This window comes from Melospiza melodia, chromosome 13, assembly GCF_035770615.1.
Source record: "Melospiza melodia melodia isolate bMelMel2 chromosome 13, bMelMel2.pri, whole genome shotgun sequence".
Taxonomy (NCBI): Eukaryota; Metazoa; Chordata; class Aves; order Passeriformes; family Passerellidae; genus Melospiza; species Melospiza melodia.
The window spans coordinates 15,182,956-15,199,226 of NC_086206.1; the positions used below are offsets into that span (position 1 = coordinate 15,182,956).

The 16,271-nt window shown below is 43.8% G+C and overlaps 1 protein-coding gene and 2 non-coding genes across 4 annotated transcripts in view; all 3 read left to right on the forward strand.

The window, feature by feature from the left end:
- The first annotated feature begins 21 nt into the window (after positions 1-21).
- SF3B3 (splicing factor 3b subunit 3) overlaps positions 22-16,271 on the forward strand; it is a 28,951-nt gene continuing 12,701 nt past the window's right edge. Inside the window, exons 1-15 of one of the 2 annotated variants that reach the window (XM_063167885.1) lie at positions 22-107; positions 736-847; positions 1,242-1,568; positions 2,687-2,859; positions 3,225-3,366; positions 4,295-4,407; positions 5,109-5,246; positions 6,372-6,475; positions 7,694-7,859; positions 8,295-8,390; positions 8,912-8,984; positions 14,388-14,539; positions 14,940-15,095; positions 15,247-15,402; positions 16,096-16,239. In XM_063167885.1, the coding sequence (XP_063023955.1) occupies positions 778-847; positions 1,242-1,568; positions 2,687-2,859; positions 3,225-3,366; positions 4,295-4,407; positions 5,109-5,246; positions 6,372-6,475; positions 7,694-7,859; positions 8,295-8,390; positions 8,912-8,984; positions 14,388-14,539; positions 14,940-15,095; positions 15,247-15,402; positions 16,096-16,239 (2,010 nt within the window). In that variant the 5' untranslated portion in view covers positions 22-107; positions 736-777. Of the gene's footprint in view, positions 108-134; positions 207-735; positions 848-1,241; positions 1,569-2,686; positions 2,860-3,224; positions 3,367-4,294; positions 4,408-5,108; positions 5,247-6,371; positions 6,476-7,693; positions 7,860-8,294; positions 8,391-8,911; positions 8,985-14,387; positions 14,540-14,939; positions 15,096-15,246; positions 15,403-16,095; positions 16,240-16,271 lie in introns of those variants that run through there. The other variant, XM_063167886.1, reaches the window with a different exon arrangement.
- On the forward strand, positions 1,895-1,976 carry LOC134424520 (small nucleolar RNA SNORD111). Its single transcript, XR_010029445.1, has one exon. It is a non-coding gene; the product is annotated as a small nucleolar RNA SNORD111 (small nucleolar RNA).
- Positions 4,564-4,643, forward strand: LOC134424523 (small nucleolar RNA SNORD111). The gene has a single exon (XR_010029448.1). It is a non-coding gene; the product is annotated as a small nucleolar RNA SNORD111 (small nucleolar RNA).

Below are 16,271 nucleotides of genomic sequence, written 5' to 3' on the forward strand. Positions count from 1 at the left end.
CCCATGGAGAAGGCGCGGGAGGGCAGCGCGCAGGCGCGGCGCTGATGGCGGAGGAGGCCGGTGGCGCCCCCGCCTAGGCCGGAGCAGCATCCGCCGCCATCCGTACGGTGAGCGCAGCTCTGGCCGCCCGGCGGCGGCTCCGCGGCAGGAACGGGCCCCTGGTTTGTGGAGCAGGAGCGTCGCGGACCCCTCGGGGCCTGGGCCGGGTGAGGGCGGCCGGGCCGGGCAGTGAGCTTTGGCCGGTTCCCGGGGCGAGCGTTCCGGAGGGCGCGGGGAGGTGCCGGCTCCGTGCCCTGCCGGGGCCTCGGCAAGGCTCAGGGCCGGTTTCCCCGGGCCGGGGCGGCCGCTAGGGCTGGGGTTCCGTCCCGAGGAGTCGGCCCCGGGCAGCTGCGGGTGGCTGCACTCGTGTTCAATGAAACGGCGGCGTCAGGGATGTGTAACGGCGCGGGCATCCCGGAGGGCTCCCTAACTGTGTTTGGTTCCTGGAAAGCGAAAGCCGTGACTAATTAGCAGTAATTACTGGGAGTCCTGCTCAGCCGGCCGGCAGTAAGGAGTTCAGCTGGCACCCGGGACACGTTGGGAGAGCCTTTTGCGCTAATAAATAGCAGATAGCGCGGTGGCAGTCGGGCTGTACTGCAAAGTGATCCGTGCACACACAGGAGGGCAGCGGTTCTCTCTGCTGCGTGAAAGGCTTTGCTTTTGAGAAGTTTTATTATTTTGTGTTACTTGTTGCAGAATTACCAGAGCTACATAAGCTGAAGCAGCTGCGTTGCCAACATGTTTCTGTACAACCTAACGTTGCAGCGTGCCACAGGCATTAGCTTTGCTATCCATGGCAATTTCTCAGGTAATTTTCTCCTCTCTCTTCGTGACTTGGCTTGGGGCTTTTTTGGGTACCGGTTTGCTTTGGTACCTCTGGGGTTTTTTTTGCTGGTACGTTATCATTTGTTGTTGAGTGTTACTTGAGCTGTGATAGCTTGTGGATAGATTGAGGAAAGTTTGGCTTGATTATCAATCTAAATTATCTTTAGATTTAGTTTAGTATTCTGACCAATTTTCTGATGTGTTAAAAGCTGTTCTAACAATGATGGTACATAATGTGGTGAATAAGTTTCTTTGAGTTTCTCCATGGTAGTCCTAAAATTGGTATTTGGAAGTTCACCCTTCTTCCCTTGTAGCACTTGTTGAAGTTGTGCGTTGTCTTCTGGTCCTGATTTGTGCTCGTGTTTGGGTTTCTTCAGGAACCAAACAACAAGAAATTGTTGTTTCCCGGGGCAAGATCCTGGAGTTACTGCGCCCTGATCCCAACACGGGGAAGGTTCACACGCTGCTGACCGTGGAGGTGTTTGGGGTCATCCGCTCCCTCATGGCCTTCAGGCTGACGGGGGGCACCAAGGATTACATCGTGGTGGGCAGCGACTCGGGGCGCATCGTCATCCTGGAGTACCAGCCCTCCAAGAACGTCTTCGAGAAGATCCACCAGGAGACCTTTGGCAAGAGTGGCTGTCGCAGGATCGTTCCAGGCCAGTACCTGGCTGTGGACCCAAAGGGCCGTGCTGTCATGATCAGTAAGTCTCTCTGTCACCTTCTGTTCTTAGTGTTTTTATCTTCTGTCTTGTGGATGTTTATTTTGGAGCAAATTTCTGCCAGGTGTAATTGGAATTATAATATAATTATAATTGTTTTAGGTTGTGAGCTGTGTCAAGGAGAGCACAGGCATTCAGAATTATTCCTTGATGCTGGTGGAATTGCACAAATAAATTGTAGTGCTGAGCCAAAACAAGTTGGAAAGAGACCAGTTTGCTTAGCAGCGTGCAGAGCCCTGAGGTGTGGTGTGTGGGAGAGAGGATGGGATTGCAGGTGTCAGTGCTACAGTGTAGCCAGTCAGTTCCCATGGCCTGAAATGATGTTTTGAGTTCATGTCTCTTCTCTGAGATGTCTCATGGAGACAGCTAGATGCATTTCTGATCAGGCTTCACAGGTAGAAGGACACTTGGGAGAATTTTTTTGCTAAGATTTAGCACGACGTGTATGGAGCTTTCTCAGTTTGCTGAAGGCAACTCTGTGCAGTGTTGATGGTAATTTACCAAGTATGTCTTTATACTGGGAATAGCAATAATATTATTTCTTTTCTAACATGTCTGGTTTTCCTGGGTGAGAAAGTAACACAGTCACAGTTGTGCCATTCATGTTAATATTTGAGTGGTGTTTTTTATGTTGTGGACGCTGTATATCAGGCAAGAATACATTTACTTAGTTAAAATATTTCTGTGGAAAAGTTTGTAAAATAGTAAAATATTTCTGTAGTTTTAAATAGCAGAACATCTGGATGCTTCTTTCCATTTGTCTTTGCTTTCTTGCAGTTTGTCATCTCTTGTGTGGTAACAAGAGTGAGTAGATCTCCCTCAAACCATTGTAGATGGAATATAGGGCCAGGTGAATGTAGCTCAAAGGGTCAGGCTTTGGCTTTAAAAGGCTGAAGTTGTCATTTTGTGCTTGCAATCTGAAAGATTTACAATGTCACATTCAAGGTTAGTTGGTGGCACAGAGATAAACACCAGTGGTGAACTTCAGCTGAAGTAGTGCTGATGTTCTCTTTCCAAGTTACAGCTCAGTTTTGGCTGCAGGTATGGTGAGATTTGGTTATCAAGGAATGGGCTTCACGTGCTGTTGTCCTTCCCTGCAGGTGCCATTGAAAAGCAGAAGCTGGTGTATATCCTGAACAGGGATGCTGCTGCTCGACTCACCATCTCCTCCCCTCTGGAAGCCCACAAGGCCAATACCTTGGTCTACCACGTGGTGGGAGTCGACGTGGGGTTTGAAAACCCAATGTTTGCTTGTCTGGAAATGGATTATGAGGTGAGAAGAACTTCATCTCCCTTTGCTGTATTTTGACCTTTGTTGTTCCTGTTCTGTTCTTCATCTGTCACTGGGGAGTGTTGGCTGCTTCTGCTGTCTGGGACAGGTGTCATTTTTTACAGGATTACTGACTTTTTGTCTTGCCTTCAGCCAGAATGGGCAAGTCTCTTCTGTCATGGTGATTGATTCTTTTTGCTTTTCAACTGAAAATATGCCTGTTTTCTTGGTCTGAACTTCTTTTCTGCAGCTTCTAGCAATTCTTTTGGCCCCATTCTGTTGTTACTCAAAACTGTTTCCCAACACATCAGCTTTGCTCCTCCTTTTAATCCTTTTTTACAAAGACACCTCCATGTGTTCTGTTTTAGGAAGCAGACAACGATCCAACAGGTGAAGCTGCAGCCAACACACAGCAGACATTGACATTTTATGAACTGGACTTGGGTTTGAACCATGTTGTCAGGAAATACAGTGAGCCCCTGGAAGAGCATGGCAACTTCCTCATAACAGGTACCACCCACAGAGTTGGTTTTTGCATGGGCCTGCTTGGGTCCCATTCCCCAGGAAAACACAGTCAATACTCTTAGGAGTTATTTCAATTGTAGTCTGAGCCATTAGTATAAATTAATTAATTAACCTTGCAGTCAGGTAATGAGGGGTGGTTCACACAAGTATTCATGGAAGCAGCTCCTGTTTTAGAGTGCTCCTGTAGCTGGTAGCAGTGCAAAAGGACTTAGTTAATGTGTAGATGCTATTTTACTCTCTTTAATGGGATTCCCTCTGCTGAGGGCAGTAGATGAATGTGTGGACTAAAAGCCCACTTGGAGGGGTTGGATGCAAAGCCAATACAACACCTTCAACCAGGGAAACTGCTGCAGGTTCCTCCCCAAGCACAAAAAGTGCTGAGCTGGGAGAGCATCTTTGTATGCTTGCCCTGTTGCATCTCCTATAAGCAACTGTGAGACAGACACCAGGTATTGTGCTGAATCTGTTTGATGATGTGATTTGTTACACTGAGATCACAAAGTATGGCTTTAGAAATGCTTCTATTAACTAAAGATGTTAATCCATCTGATGGATTTTTCTAGAAGCAAACATACCAGAAACTGAAAGGTTGTGTTTATCTGACAAGTTGCTAGTGTGGTATTTTGGGCATGTCATGGCTTTCTAGACAAAAAAAAAAAAGCCAGGAAGGATAAAACCTAAGCAATTTATCAGAAGCTGCATCCTTCCAGATCCCTGATTCCATCTGCCCTGTTCTCATGGTGGCAGCACATGCAGCTGTACTCAGTCTTTTGTCTTTTCAATAAGAGCAGATTCATATATGCAGGGTGATGGAGAGTGTTGGAAATGGTGCTGCATTAAAGAAAACCAAATGTTCTGCAGGCAACCATTCACATCTATGATAAAGACTTTTCTCCTAATAATTTTCTTTCAGTTCCTGGTGGTTCTGATGGCCCCAGTGGGGTGCTGATCTGTTCTGAAAACTATATTACTTACAAAAACTTTGGTGACCAGCCTGATATCAGATGCCCAATTCCCAGGAGACGGGTGAGAATTTTTTAAGATTACGAATGCTTGGAATTTGCCTTTCAAGATTAAGGGCACCAGAAAGGTTTTAAAGTAAGAAAAAAATGAGTTAAAAACATGTTGGCTTATCTACCTCACTGGCTGTGTGTTATCTGAGAGGGAGGATGGAGGTGGGCATAGCCTGAAGTGATGAGTGTGGTTCATGTCTCTTCTCTGAGATTTACACTGGAGATACTCCAAAGACTCTGATCAGGCAGCACTGTCAGTGCAAGGTAGGATTACTTGAGATGCTGAACAGTGGCAGTTGTAGCTGCAGGTGAATTCAGCAGCTGCTCTGTTGCATCTAAGGGTGCTTCCTCTCCTTTTGGTATTAGGAATGCAGTGCTTTGAACACCTGCCAAGGTGCTCAAAACCAGCTGTGTGTGGGTTACAGCCCTTTCCTGTGTTTTGGGCTTTGATATGTGAGAGTTGCCCAGAGAGGAAGGTAAAACGGGTGAGGGATGATGCTTAGGCACAGTGTCTCACAAATGTATTTCCTTCTGGGGCAGAGATGTGCCAAGGGTGACTACAGGTGTAACAAAGGGATGTGCTTTGTGTTAAAAACCTTCTAACATACTGTGAGCTCTTAAGGCACCTGTGAAATGGAAATACTTCAGTCAGTGAAATCACCTCTGTGCTTGTCAGGTAATTCCACCAATGACCTCCACTGTCTTTCCTGACAGAATGACTTGGATGATCCAGAGAGGGGTATGATCTTTGTCTGCTCTGCAACACATAAGACCAAGTCCATGTTCTTCTTCCTGGCCCAGACAGAGCAGGGAGACATCTTCAAAATTACTCTGGAGACTGATGAAGACATGGTAAGCATCACCTGACTGCAGAAGCATTAATTGAGAGGAGTTCTTAGTCAGTTACTTTCCCTAAGGTGATACATTTTTACTGTTGTGAGTTTAACTGTATAAGGGAACTTGCTTTATGTGATTTGTAAAAGAGTTAACACTGGTCACCACTGTGGGTATTACTCATAAAGAGACACAGTGCAAGGTTTGCAGAATCCTCTGAGGATTAAACTGCAGTCATTTGATCATACTTAAAATGTTCTAGAGGTGGTCTTTTTTTTTTAAAGAATATAAACTGTGGTCCATGAAGCTCCTGGAGAGTATTTCAGTAACTTGTTCTGTGGAACTTAGCTTCCCTGGATTTCAGCAAGTACCTTCTAGTCTCTTAATTGGCTGTTTACATGCTGCAATCAATATTTTTGCAAGATGAGGTAGTTAGCTTGGCACAGCTGGTCTGTGAGTTGAAATAACAGGCTTGCAGTGGCTTGCTGCTGCTTGTTTTAGTATTCTCTGAAAAGTTCTCTGCTGCAGTGTGATTGGTTGGGCTTTTTTAGTAAATGTTGAATGTTAATTTCTCCACCTAAACATGTCATATTTGGTACAGGGGATGATTGTGTAGCAGGCATCAAGCCTGCCAGAGTTCAAGGAGTGACAGTGATCTCAGACATTGTGTGATTTTTGGGGTTGCTCTCTGCAGAGCTGGGAGCTGGCCTTGATAATCCTTGTTGGTCCCTTCCAGCCTGGAATACTCTGTGATTGTGTGATGTTCAAGTGCCTGAAGATTGTTCTTGGATGTTTCACCAACAGCTGTTGTGACCATATCAAATTTAGAAATTTGCTTAGGACAGTTGTTTTTCTAATGGTGGAGAATTGGTGGTGTTCAGTGAAGCAAATTTCTCTTAGGCAGCTTGCCATTTTTACAGCTTTTGTTTTCCAAATTGATTTACAAAAGGCAGAAAGTCTTGGAATAAAACAGACAGCCTGGCTTGTGTGTTCAAATAGTCAGTTGGATTTTGTGATTTATGACCTGGTACCCCAAACTACTGTTCATTTTTTGGGAGAAGATAGCTGGCAGATGTTTGTTATTAAATCACACATGGAGCTCCAGTACTTTAGCATCATATTCACATCTTCATCTGCTCTCAGGTAACAGAGATTCGACTGAAGTACTTTGACACTGTTCCTGTTGCTGCTGCCATGTGTGTGCTGAAAACAGGATTTCTCTTTGTGGCATCTGAATTTGGAAACCAGTGAGTAAACAATTTGACATCAGTGTTTTTTCCCTGAAGCAGAGTGGTTCTGTTCAGGCCTGCAGACTGACCCTTGAACTTACTGTGCATAGAAAGCCAACACCTCTGATTTAATGGGTAACTTAGTGCTTTGTTCAGAGGGCTTGAGAAAAATAGTTGGATTAGACTATGAATGGGGGAATTTTGTTGTTGTTCGAACTCAGATTAGATGATGAAGTGCAGAGAACAAAAGGTTACTTGCTGTTGCAGCAGATTTTGGAAGAATTGAGCACTTGCTGTTTATGTAGGGTTCATCACATATCAGATGAATTATCTTTTCAATTAGTTTGATAGTTTTGAATTTTTATGTGTATGGCCCACTCAGAAGTAAATAGGATTTCTTATTAGTAGGTGTGTTCTTTTCCTTACTAGATGTATACTTGAGGGCTTTCTCTTAATTCATGTTTGGACTTCTAAATACTCTAAATGATCATGCACACCTTTGAAGATTAGCTTAACTGTGTCTGAGGGAGGGATTCACAGGAATGGAGATTTTCCTGACTGTATCTGCAGTCAGCCACCTGAGGGAGCCCCAGCCAGTTTGCTGGACTGAATCTGAATTGAGGAAGCCATATTTGAGCTTTATTAAAAGCAGGAAGTAACTCATTCTGTCTTTCTGTGTTTTTGGTTTTTTTTTCTTCTCTGAAGTTTTATTTGTTGTTTTATTGAGCTCATAAATTGGAATAGGGAATGTGGTTAAAATAGTATAATTTAAAAGGTGAGAGTATTCCAATAAAACAGACAAATGTGGAGATGAAGTCCTAGCCATTGGCCTTGCTTTTGGCCTCAGCTGTCAGTGGCTGCTTTGGCTTAAACACAAGAATATCTAAAAGGCTCAAGGGTAAACAAAATACTGAAACTCTGGGATACCTTGCCAGTGACAGCTGCAAATGTGAAGGGCTGAAGCTGGGAGGTTGTGGAGGGATTTCTTGTTCATGGGTTTTGGTTTTTTTTTTTTTCATTGCAGGCCTCTGATTTTTTTTTTTCTTTTTTTTTTTTTTTTTTTTTTTTGTATTTTGTAACCCAGAAGATAATCCTTAAAGCCAAATATTAATAACTGAATAATGTAGGGTTAGATTTCTTTCTTTCCCACTACGTGAATATCTAGTTAAGCCTTACTTAAAGAAGGCTCCATGAGCCTTGCTCTGAAGATGCTGACACACTTTTTTCTGTCTCAAGTTACCTGTACCAGATAGCTCACCTGGGGGATGATGATGAGGAGCCAGAGTTTTCCTCTGCCATGCCTCTTGAGGAAGGAGACACATTCTTTTTCCAGCCCCGACCTCTGAAGAACCTGGTGCTGGTGGATGAGTTGGACAGTTTGTCTCCTATTCTGTGTTGTCAGGTATGTTGCTAACAGAGAGTTCCTGTCTGCCACATGTGTAAGTGGAGTCAGCAGCTAAGCTATTCCAGGTTTCCAGAAATACTGCTCCAGGTAAAGACTCATGGAGTGGCAAATCTGTAGAGTTCTCAGACAGCTGCCTGAGATTGGTACCCGGCCTGGTAGATTTGATTCCTGTGGCAATAAATGCATATCTGAACACCAGGTGTCAGCCAGTGATTCTGTGATGCTTCTCTGTTGACCATCAGACCAGCTGTTTGCAAAGAGTTTCAGTAAAAATTAACATTCAGGGCAGCAGCTGGAACACCCCATGGCATCTCCACAGCTTTTGGTGTTTGAAAAAACATTCTTAAAGCAGTAGTGTGATATATATATATATATTTGTAGTTTTATTTTCTCATTCCATGGACGTTGTTTTGACACTTTTTCTCCACACAGATAGCAGATTTGGCCAATGAAGACACACCCCAGTTGTATGTGGCTTGTGGTCGGGGGCCCAGGTCATCCCTGAGGGTTTTGAGACATGGACTTGAGGTAAGACATCCAGCACTTCAGGAGAAAAACCTGAGATGAGGACAGTGCAAGGAAATCCTTGAAACAAAGTTGCTGAAATGAGGGGATTGTCCTTTTGCTCTAGTCTGGAGAGCTACTTTCTCTTGTTTCTTGAGGAATAGAAGGGTTGTATTGTGTATTCTTACAGTCTCAAAAGCTTTTTGTTTACTTGACTTCAACAAAACCTGCATTTTGTTTCTTCTAATACTTGAGTTTATTGAGCTGGAACATTCCTGGTGTCTGCCAGCTGCTGCTGCTCTCTGCTGGGGGTGGATGACCTTGTTTTGAAGCTGATCATCCACAGCAATAATGTTGCCATATCATTGCTGACCATATTTTGCCCTGTAGCACATCTGGCACGGGCTGAGAGCATCAGAATTGGGAATTGTTAGTTTTTCTGCCCAGTTGTGGGAAAGCTTAAAAACCGCTCGTGGTTTGATTGCTTACTCTAGTAAAGTGTAAACATCTGTTTGCAAAAGAACCTTCTTCCTGTTTACTCTTAGGTATCTGAAATGGCTGTCTCAGAGCTGCCTGGTAACCCCAATGCTGTATGGACTGTGAGGAGACATGTTGAAGGTATGCAGTATTTTCCTGAAGCACAGGGAAGTCGTAATGTTTCTGTGTGTGGTTTGTTTGTTGTTGTTTTCTGTCCAAGGAGATAGGAATGGTGCTGCATGATGCTTGTGTGCCATCCTCAAATTGTGGGTTGAGTCAGCAGCCACCTGCTTATCTTAAAAAGCCACCCACCCTCTGGTCCCCTCGTATTGTCACACTTCCTTTTGACAAGGAAGCAGCTGCCTGCAGCTGCATCCATCACCCACTATGCTGTGTCAGCTGTACATTTGCAGCCTGAAGCTGCTGAATTTCTCATGTGTTCCCACTTCCCATAAGTTTTTGCCCGTAAGTTCTTGCTCAAACATCAGCAGGCAACAGCTATTCTTGTTGTTGGACTGTACTCACTATTCTTCATGTGTGTGTTGCCAACTGCAGTAATCAGCTCTTTGTGAGAGAGTGGGATACAAATTACGGAACAAAGATGATAAATCAGCAACAGTGTTTGCATTTTATTACTTTCTTCTGTGCATATCTGTGAAAAAACCACTCTGGACTAGGACATACTCTCTATTCAAAAGCCAGCAGTGTGTGGAAGGTTTGTGATTCCAGAAAGATTTAAGATTTCAAGTTGGCAGAATATACTGGATTGGAGGTTTGGTTGGTCGTTGGGGTTTATTTTTAATTTTGTGATCTGAAATAATAGCCTTGCTATTACTGATGTACAAGAGGAAATGTAGCACCTTCTGCCTTTCTCTTTATGATGAGAGCAGAATTGCACAGAAACACCTAAACAGCTTGTAGGGAATCTGTTCTGGGTGCTGGCAGTGTCAGGGATTGTTTCCCAAGCAGTGCTTTGTATAACTCTCACAAAGACTCCTCTAGGTTTATACAGGGGATCTGGAAAGGCCAGATTGTTGCAGTAGAGGCCTTAGCCTGCTGTGCTGACATGACTCCTTGCATTTAAGCAGAGTAGTGTGTCTTCCAGGGAACCAGTAACCCTGTGGGAATTTCAAATCCTGCAATGGTATTTACCTTGCCATGTGAGACCTGCCATGAATTCCTGTGCTCATGTTCTGAGATTCATGTACTGTCTAAGCAGCAAGGGAGGAACTTTGAGCATAAAGTGCCTTCATGTCCCCAAGAAGTAAAAGGGTCAAAAGGAAGTGTTTCCACAGTTCGTATTAAAAAATACATGGTTTTCTGAAAAGAGGCATTCCAGTTTGTTAGAAACCTTTTCTCCAGCATTCTGGAAAAGAAGTTAGTAAGATTTTCTCCCTCTGAGAACTGGAGGCTTCTGACATCACCTTACAGTTTTAAAATCTTTTCTGTTGGGATTCCAGAAGAAGACTTTGACTTTTCAGGAGGTGAAGGACCACTGATGATCTGCAGGAAGCAGGACCAGTCTCATTGCCTTCTCTTCTTTCCACCTTCCAAATTTTCCAGGTTTCAGCATGATCACCTCCATGATTCAGAAAGGCTGGAATCTGTAGTTGTTAAGCTGTGCTACTCACTGTTTATAGTTCTGTGAAACTGATTCCCAAGTTCCAGTTTCTGGAATTCAGAAATTATTTTAGTAGGTTTTAATCAGAAAGAGTGCAGAACATTTTCAAACATGTATGTAATCTTTAAAGTGCCCTTGAGGGCACACTTGGCAGCTTGGGGTTGCCCAGCTCTGCCTCAGTGTTGCAGTGTGTGCTGCAAGGCCTCTGCAAGAAACACCCAGGTCTGCAGTCTTCAAAGCAAATACTAACCTTGGCTGGTACGTGGTGATACTCACTACCAATACCAAGCCTTTTTTTTTCTTCCACAGGTGGCTGGTGGTGGAGGTGCTGATCACCACAGGTGTGTACCTACTGCTAGGGGCTACTGTACAGTACCACAGGTTAACCACAGAGAATCCCAACAGCATGGGGCTGCATTGATGCTAAGCACTTGACTAAACAAATTCTAGAAACTGGTGTGTAGTTGAAGATTGTTGCCTTTGAAGTTGAGTAGCTGAGGAGTAGAAAGCAGATCCCAGTCCATCTTGCAGTCCTTGGGAAGCAAAACAATCAGCTGTGTCTTTGTGGAACAGTCAGTTCTTGCTAAAATTGGATGTGTGTGTTTTAGGGGTATTTTCAGCTCTCTTGTAGACTCAAGATTAGGCTTCCAGCTGCTTTGTACAGACCTCCAAGAGAAAAAGATCAAGTGTGCTTGGAGCAGTTTTAGGTATTGCTGGCATGGGAATGTCCTGTGGTTATGGGATTCATCTGCCTGTGAGACAGAAGTGGGTAGGATTTTCACCAAGCTATTCCAGTGGAATGATCAGTGGGTGTAGGTGTGTGCTGTGCTGTGCTGACAGATGGGATTTGGGATTTGGGAGCCAGCATTCCCAACCTGGCACTCCTGCTGCACACAGCGTGCGGTGAGTCAGCACTGCGGAGTCGCCACGCCGTAGTAAACAGAAGCCCAGGAAAATGTGCTGTCATCCCCTCAGAGTCTGCTAACTGAGAGTGATCCTGAGCTCTGACTCTGCTCACCACTTTGCTCCTTGAGCTCCTCTGAGCTTGTGGCAACTGCATTTGTCTCAGTCCAAATTCAGATGTTTCAGAGTGTGAGAAAACGGCCAGGACTGGACTGGCATATAAGAATGGAATTCTCATGGACTAACTCGAACTGAATCCATGATAAATAATAAAAAGCACAGTAGTGTAGAGTTCATGGACTGAAATGTCATGTTTTCATAAGTGTTTGTGATGTTTGCATGAAGCTGCAGAAAACTTGCAATGCATGTGTAGGAAAACGAGTCCAGCTGTGGCTCTTCAGAGTCATTAAAATGTCTCTGTTACTCACTGAAAGGAGCTGACTGGTGCAATTAGTACTGTAATAAGCATCTCTGAAGTCTTGTGTCTGCATACAAAATAATGTCTATCTGTTCAAAACTCTGGGGAGCCTGATGTTTTGCTTGAGATTGTGCAGAGCTAAGTAGACATCTTTTCATATTAAAATCCGTAGATCTTTTCTTTTTCTAACTGAGAACGCTTCTCAGTGTGCCCTAGGGATTTAGTCTTCTTAATTTCAACTAGACTGCTATATTTTCTAAACCAAAAATGTATTGTTTGAACCTAAATGAATGTGTCTTATTCACTGACTTAATTCTGGTAAATCAAACCTTTTATTTCAAAAGCTCCAGCAGAGAGTCATTAAGCAAAACAGACTTCAAGCAAAAATGCACTTGTCATTATTATTGACATAGACTTAAAGGCATGCTCTAATATAAATGTAAGCCAATGGAAAGAAAGAGCTAAAAAGTATTAAGAGGTAGGAATGAGTTTTGGTTTAGATAGGACTAAGGAAATCTGTTTTGTTTTCAGATGGGAGTTCTTTGTCCTATGCCAAATCACATGCTTAAGCTTCCAGCTGGGACACAGTGGTTTATCATGAGAATTGACAGCCCCTAGGGAGGAAGGCAGCAGCTCTGAAGTAATTTGGAAAGCAACAGTGGTCTTTGAAATGGAATTCTTAGAACATCCTGTCTATGGGATATTTATGAATCAAATGCTTAGCCTGTGAACTGCTGGAAACTCCATGATCGAGGAATTGTTGTTGACTTCTGGTGTTGAAAAATCTGTGCAAGTTTGTAGGAGAAGCTGCTGTATAGAAAATAAGTGGTGTGCAAGTGTGTCTTGCTGAGCTCTTATCATCTGCTGTTAATGTTGGAGGAGTTCTCCTGTTTAGCCAAGCAGTCAAGTCATTGGTGCTACTGATGGAGTTCTCTCTGCAGATTGAGTTCTTGCTTTCTCATTTCCCCAAATGGATCAGTTCCTCTGTGTAGGATTTTGGAGCTGTTGGAGGTTATAGGCTGTGAGCAGTTAATAGAGTAGTAACAGTTTATGCCACAGACTTCTGTTGAAATTGCTTTAGTTACACAGAACTCTTCAGTTTGATCAGAGCTGTGGTCTGTGTACCAGATGTTGCAGAGAAGAATGATTTGGAGTTTTTTTAATTTTTCACTTGCATATTTTCAACTGTATGTAAGAACTTTTTGTTATAAACGTGACACAGCAGGTTTGGCAATGCTTCCATCTAAACGGGGTGGATAAGAAAAGAATTATTAGTTCTTAAAGCATTTGTTTTGGTTAACCCAGCTCGGGTTCTTTAAGCTGCTGCATCGTATTTTGTGGTATCCCATTTCCATCCCAGTGAGACTCCTTTATTTTCCTTTTTTGTTAAAGTTATTAAGCACTTCTCCATGTTGGAAAATTATGGAGAGTCTCCTTTCAAGGGCAGAAACTGACAGCTGTTATGCCTTCACCTCCACTAGGTACACTGTGGTGCCCAAGTCTGAGCTTTGGGTTGAGTTGGGTTAAAATGAGGAATTTTCTTTTTAAGAAATAGCAGCTGCATGACAACAGCAGTAGAAGTGGAGTTGCTTCTCTGAGGCAATCTTATTTCTCTTCCAAGGCTCCTGGCTCCATTTCCCAATAGACTTCATTGTTTCTGTTGCTTTTGTTATTGTCTTTTAATGAGATTGTCCTCTTCCCCTCTTAAGACCTATTGCTTTCTGCAGAGTGAAAGCAGAGAGCAATAAACTGGGATTTTTGCTTTACCCAGTCCTACTACCCTCATTTCCCACAAAGTTTCCCTATTTCCAAATAAGCTCTTAAGATTATTTTGATTAGCATAGCTCCTCCATGTCCAAGCTACAGGAATCTCCCACGCTGTCCCCTTTGGGAGAAGCCAGTACTGGAGATAATAGAGCAAACACTGACCTTTACTTCTATTGGGATAAATGACAGTATTGCAACTATCCTAAAAATGTAATTGTTTCTTATCCCAGGAGACTTTCACAGTGTGAATGGAAGCCACTTGAGCTTCTGGAGGGCAGTAGAGCAGGTTTAACCCTGAATTCTGCTGCAATGCACCCTAATTGTTCTCTGCAGCCTTTAATTGTGTGGCTGCTAGATAGAGCTTGTGGTCCTGTAACCTCCTGTGTGCAACATCTGTGGTGTGGTTTCTGCAGATAGATTCCTTATGTTCAAATTTTTGGAGTACATAATTTAGTTTGACTTTGTTGGGTGTTAAATCTGGATTCATCTCTTTGGGTGATGGGGACAACTGTCTTAAAGACTTGAAGAACTTGAGCATTCTTTGTAAAAAATAGACAAGAATCCTGCTTGCCAGAATGCAGAGCATTATGAATTGACTGTGGATGTGGATCTTGGTTGGATCCCTGGCTCGGGGCTGCGTTGTTTGGAGTCCGGCACTGGCTGGCTTTTGGACAGCGTGTCCTAGAGCGAACTTGTGCAATACTGTCAGCAGCTGTAATTATCACAGGAATTCTGCTGAGGAGTAACTGCTAGACATTTGTCTGCTGATTGTGTTGGGAAGCCTTGCCTTTAATTAATCAGCACTCTTCTTATTTTCCCTGTCTCCCTTGACCAGATGAATTTGATGCCTACATTATCGTGTCCTTCGTTAATGCCACGCTGGTGCTGTCTATCGGAGAGACTGTAGAGGAAGTGACTGACTCTGGATTCCTGGGCACTACACCAACCTTGTCCTGCTCCCTTCTTGGTGATGATGCTTTGGTACAGGTAATGGAGAGCTCCTTCTTACATGTCTACTGTCTGCCACTCTCAGCTTGCTGCACAGAAGTGATTTCTGCATTAGTGCAACACATGTCTAAAGGTGTGGATTGGCAGAGAATGATGCTGATTCAGCCTTTCCCTTTTTATATCTTGCTAAGTGAAACTGGACAAGTTCAAAAGGGTCATAATTTCCTTCAGTAGTTCCTTGCTGTGGTTGAAAGATGCAGTTCTCCCAGCTGGCAAGAATCATCCTGCTGGTTCAGCTTGGTGCATAGTTCAGATCACTGGCTGCCAGGAGTGGTTCTTACCTTTGGCTGCTGCTGAGTCAGAACCACCATTGAAAGGGGAGTTGTGAAGAGATGGTAAATACAGAATTGATGTGGTGATTTTTTTTTTTTCCCTTCAGGTTTATCCAGATGGGATCCGGCACATCCGAGCAGATAAGAGAGTAAATGAATGGAAGACACCAGGGAAGAAAACCATTGTAAAATGTGCTGTGAACCAAAGACAAGTAGTCATAGCACTGACTGGAGGAGAGCTGGTTTACTTTGAGATGGACCCGGTATGTGTATTAATGTTGTGAATGAGTTTGGAAGAGTGAGGCATGGGTTTGTAAATTGTTTAAAAATTGTGATATTGTTTATATAACAAATCCAATGCATCGTTTAAAAGCAAAGTATCCAATTAGTAAGTCTTACATTTTTCTCTCTCAGTCAGGACAGCTGAATGAGTACACAGAGAGAAAGGAGATGTCTGCTGACGTCGTTTGCATGAGCCTGGCCAACGTTCCCCCTGGGGAGCAGCGTTCCCGGTTCCTTGCTGTTGGACTGGTGGACAACACTGTCAGAATTATTTCACTTGACCCTTCAGTGAGTAGCTGCTCTGGTTTTACCCTGTCATTGGTTTGAAATGTTCAGAAGGATCCTCCAGAGGTGGACTGTAACCATCCAAACTGTCTTTCTGTGTTCAGATGGGTGAGCAGGAATGGACAGCTTGCATGGTTTTTCCCTGCTGATTGACAGGAAGCGTGGCCCTTGGTCCTTCCCTCTAACAGATACTCCAGTTTTATTGAGAATCACTTATGCCTCTGGAGGTTCAGCTGATGAGTCACAAAATAATTTTCTTTCATTGTTTTGTTTTGGGTGGGTTTTTTGTTGGGTTTCCCTCTCTCATCTCCCTGTTTGTACCTGTACTAAAAGACTCATTCTGCAGACAAGTTGGCAGCAAACCAAACTTACTGTTCGTTTATCCGCAACAGATAAGGTGTTCAAAGCTGGTTGTAGTAACCTAAATTTTCCTTAGGTCACTCCATGCTAAATAGCAGCAAATGGTGCTAGAATAGTTTGGAAGGATCCAGTTTAGGGCCAGGCAGCTACCACTCCTGCTTGCCAAAATGCACAGAGCCAGCATCTGTTACAACTTCTTTTTTCTTTTTTTTCTGTGAACACTTCTTTTTGGAAGATCTAAAAGGGCATCTTTAAGCTTCTTAGGTGGAGCTTGAATCCTGTTTTGCCATGCCAAGCCTTGCTGACTGGTGTTGTCCCTCTGTCTGTTTCCCCCAGGATTGTTTACAGCCCCTGAGTATGCAGGCACTGCCTGCACAGCCCGAGTCGCTGTGCATCGTGGAGATGGGTGGCACAGAGAAGCAGGATGAGCTGGGAGAGAGGGGCTCCATTGGCTTTCTGTACCTGAACATTGGACTGCAGGTGAGGGGTTCTTGCCTGGTTCTGGCAGGTTT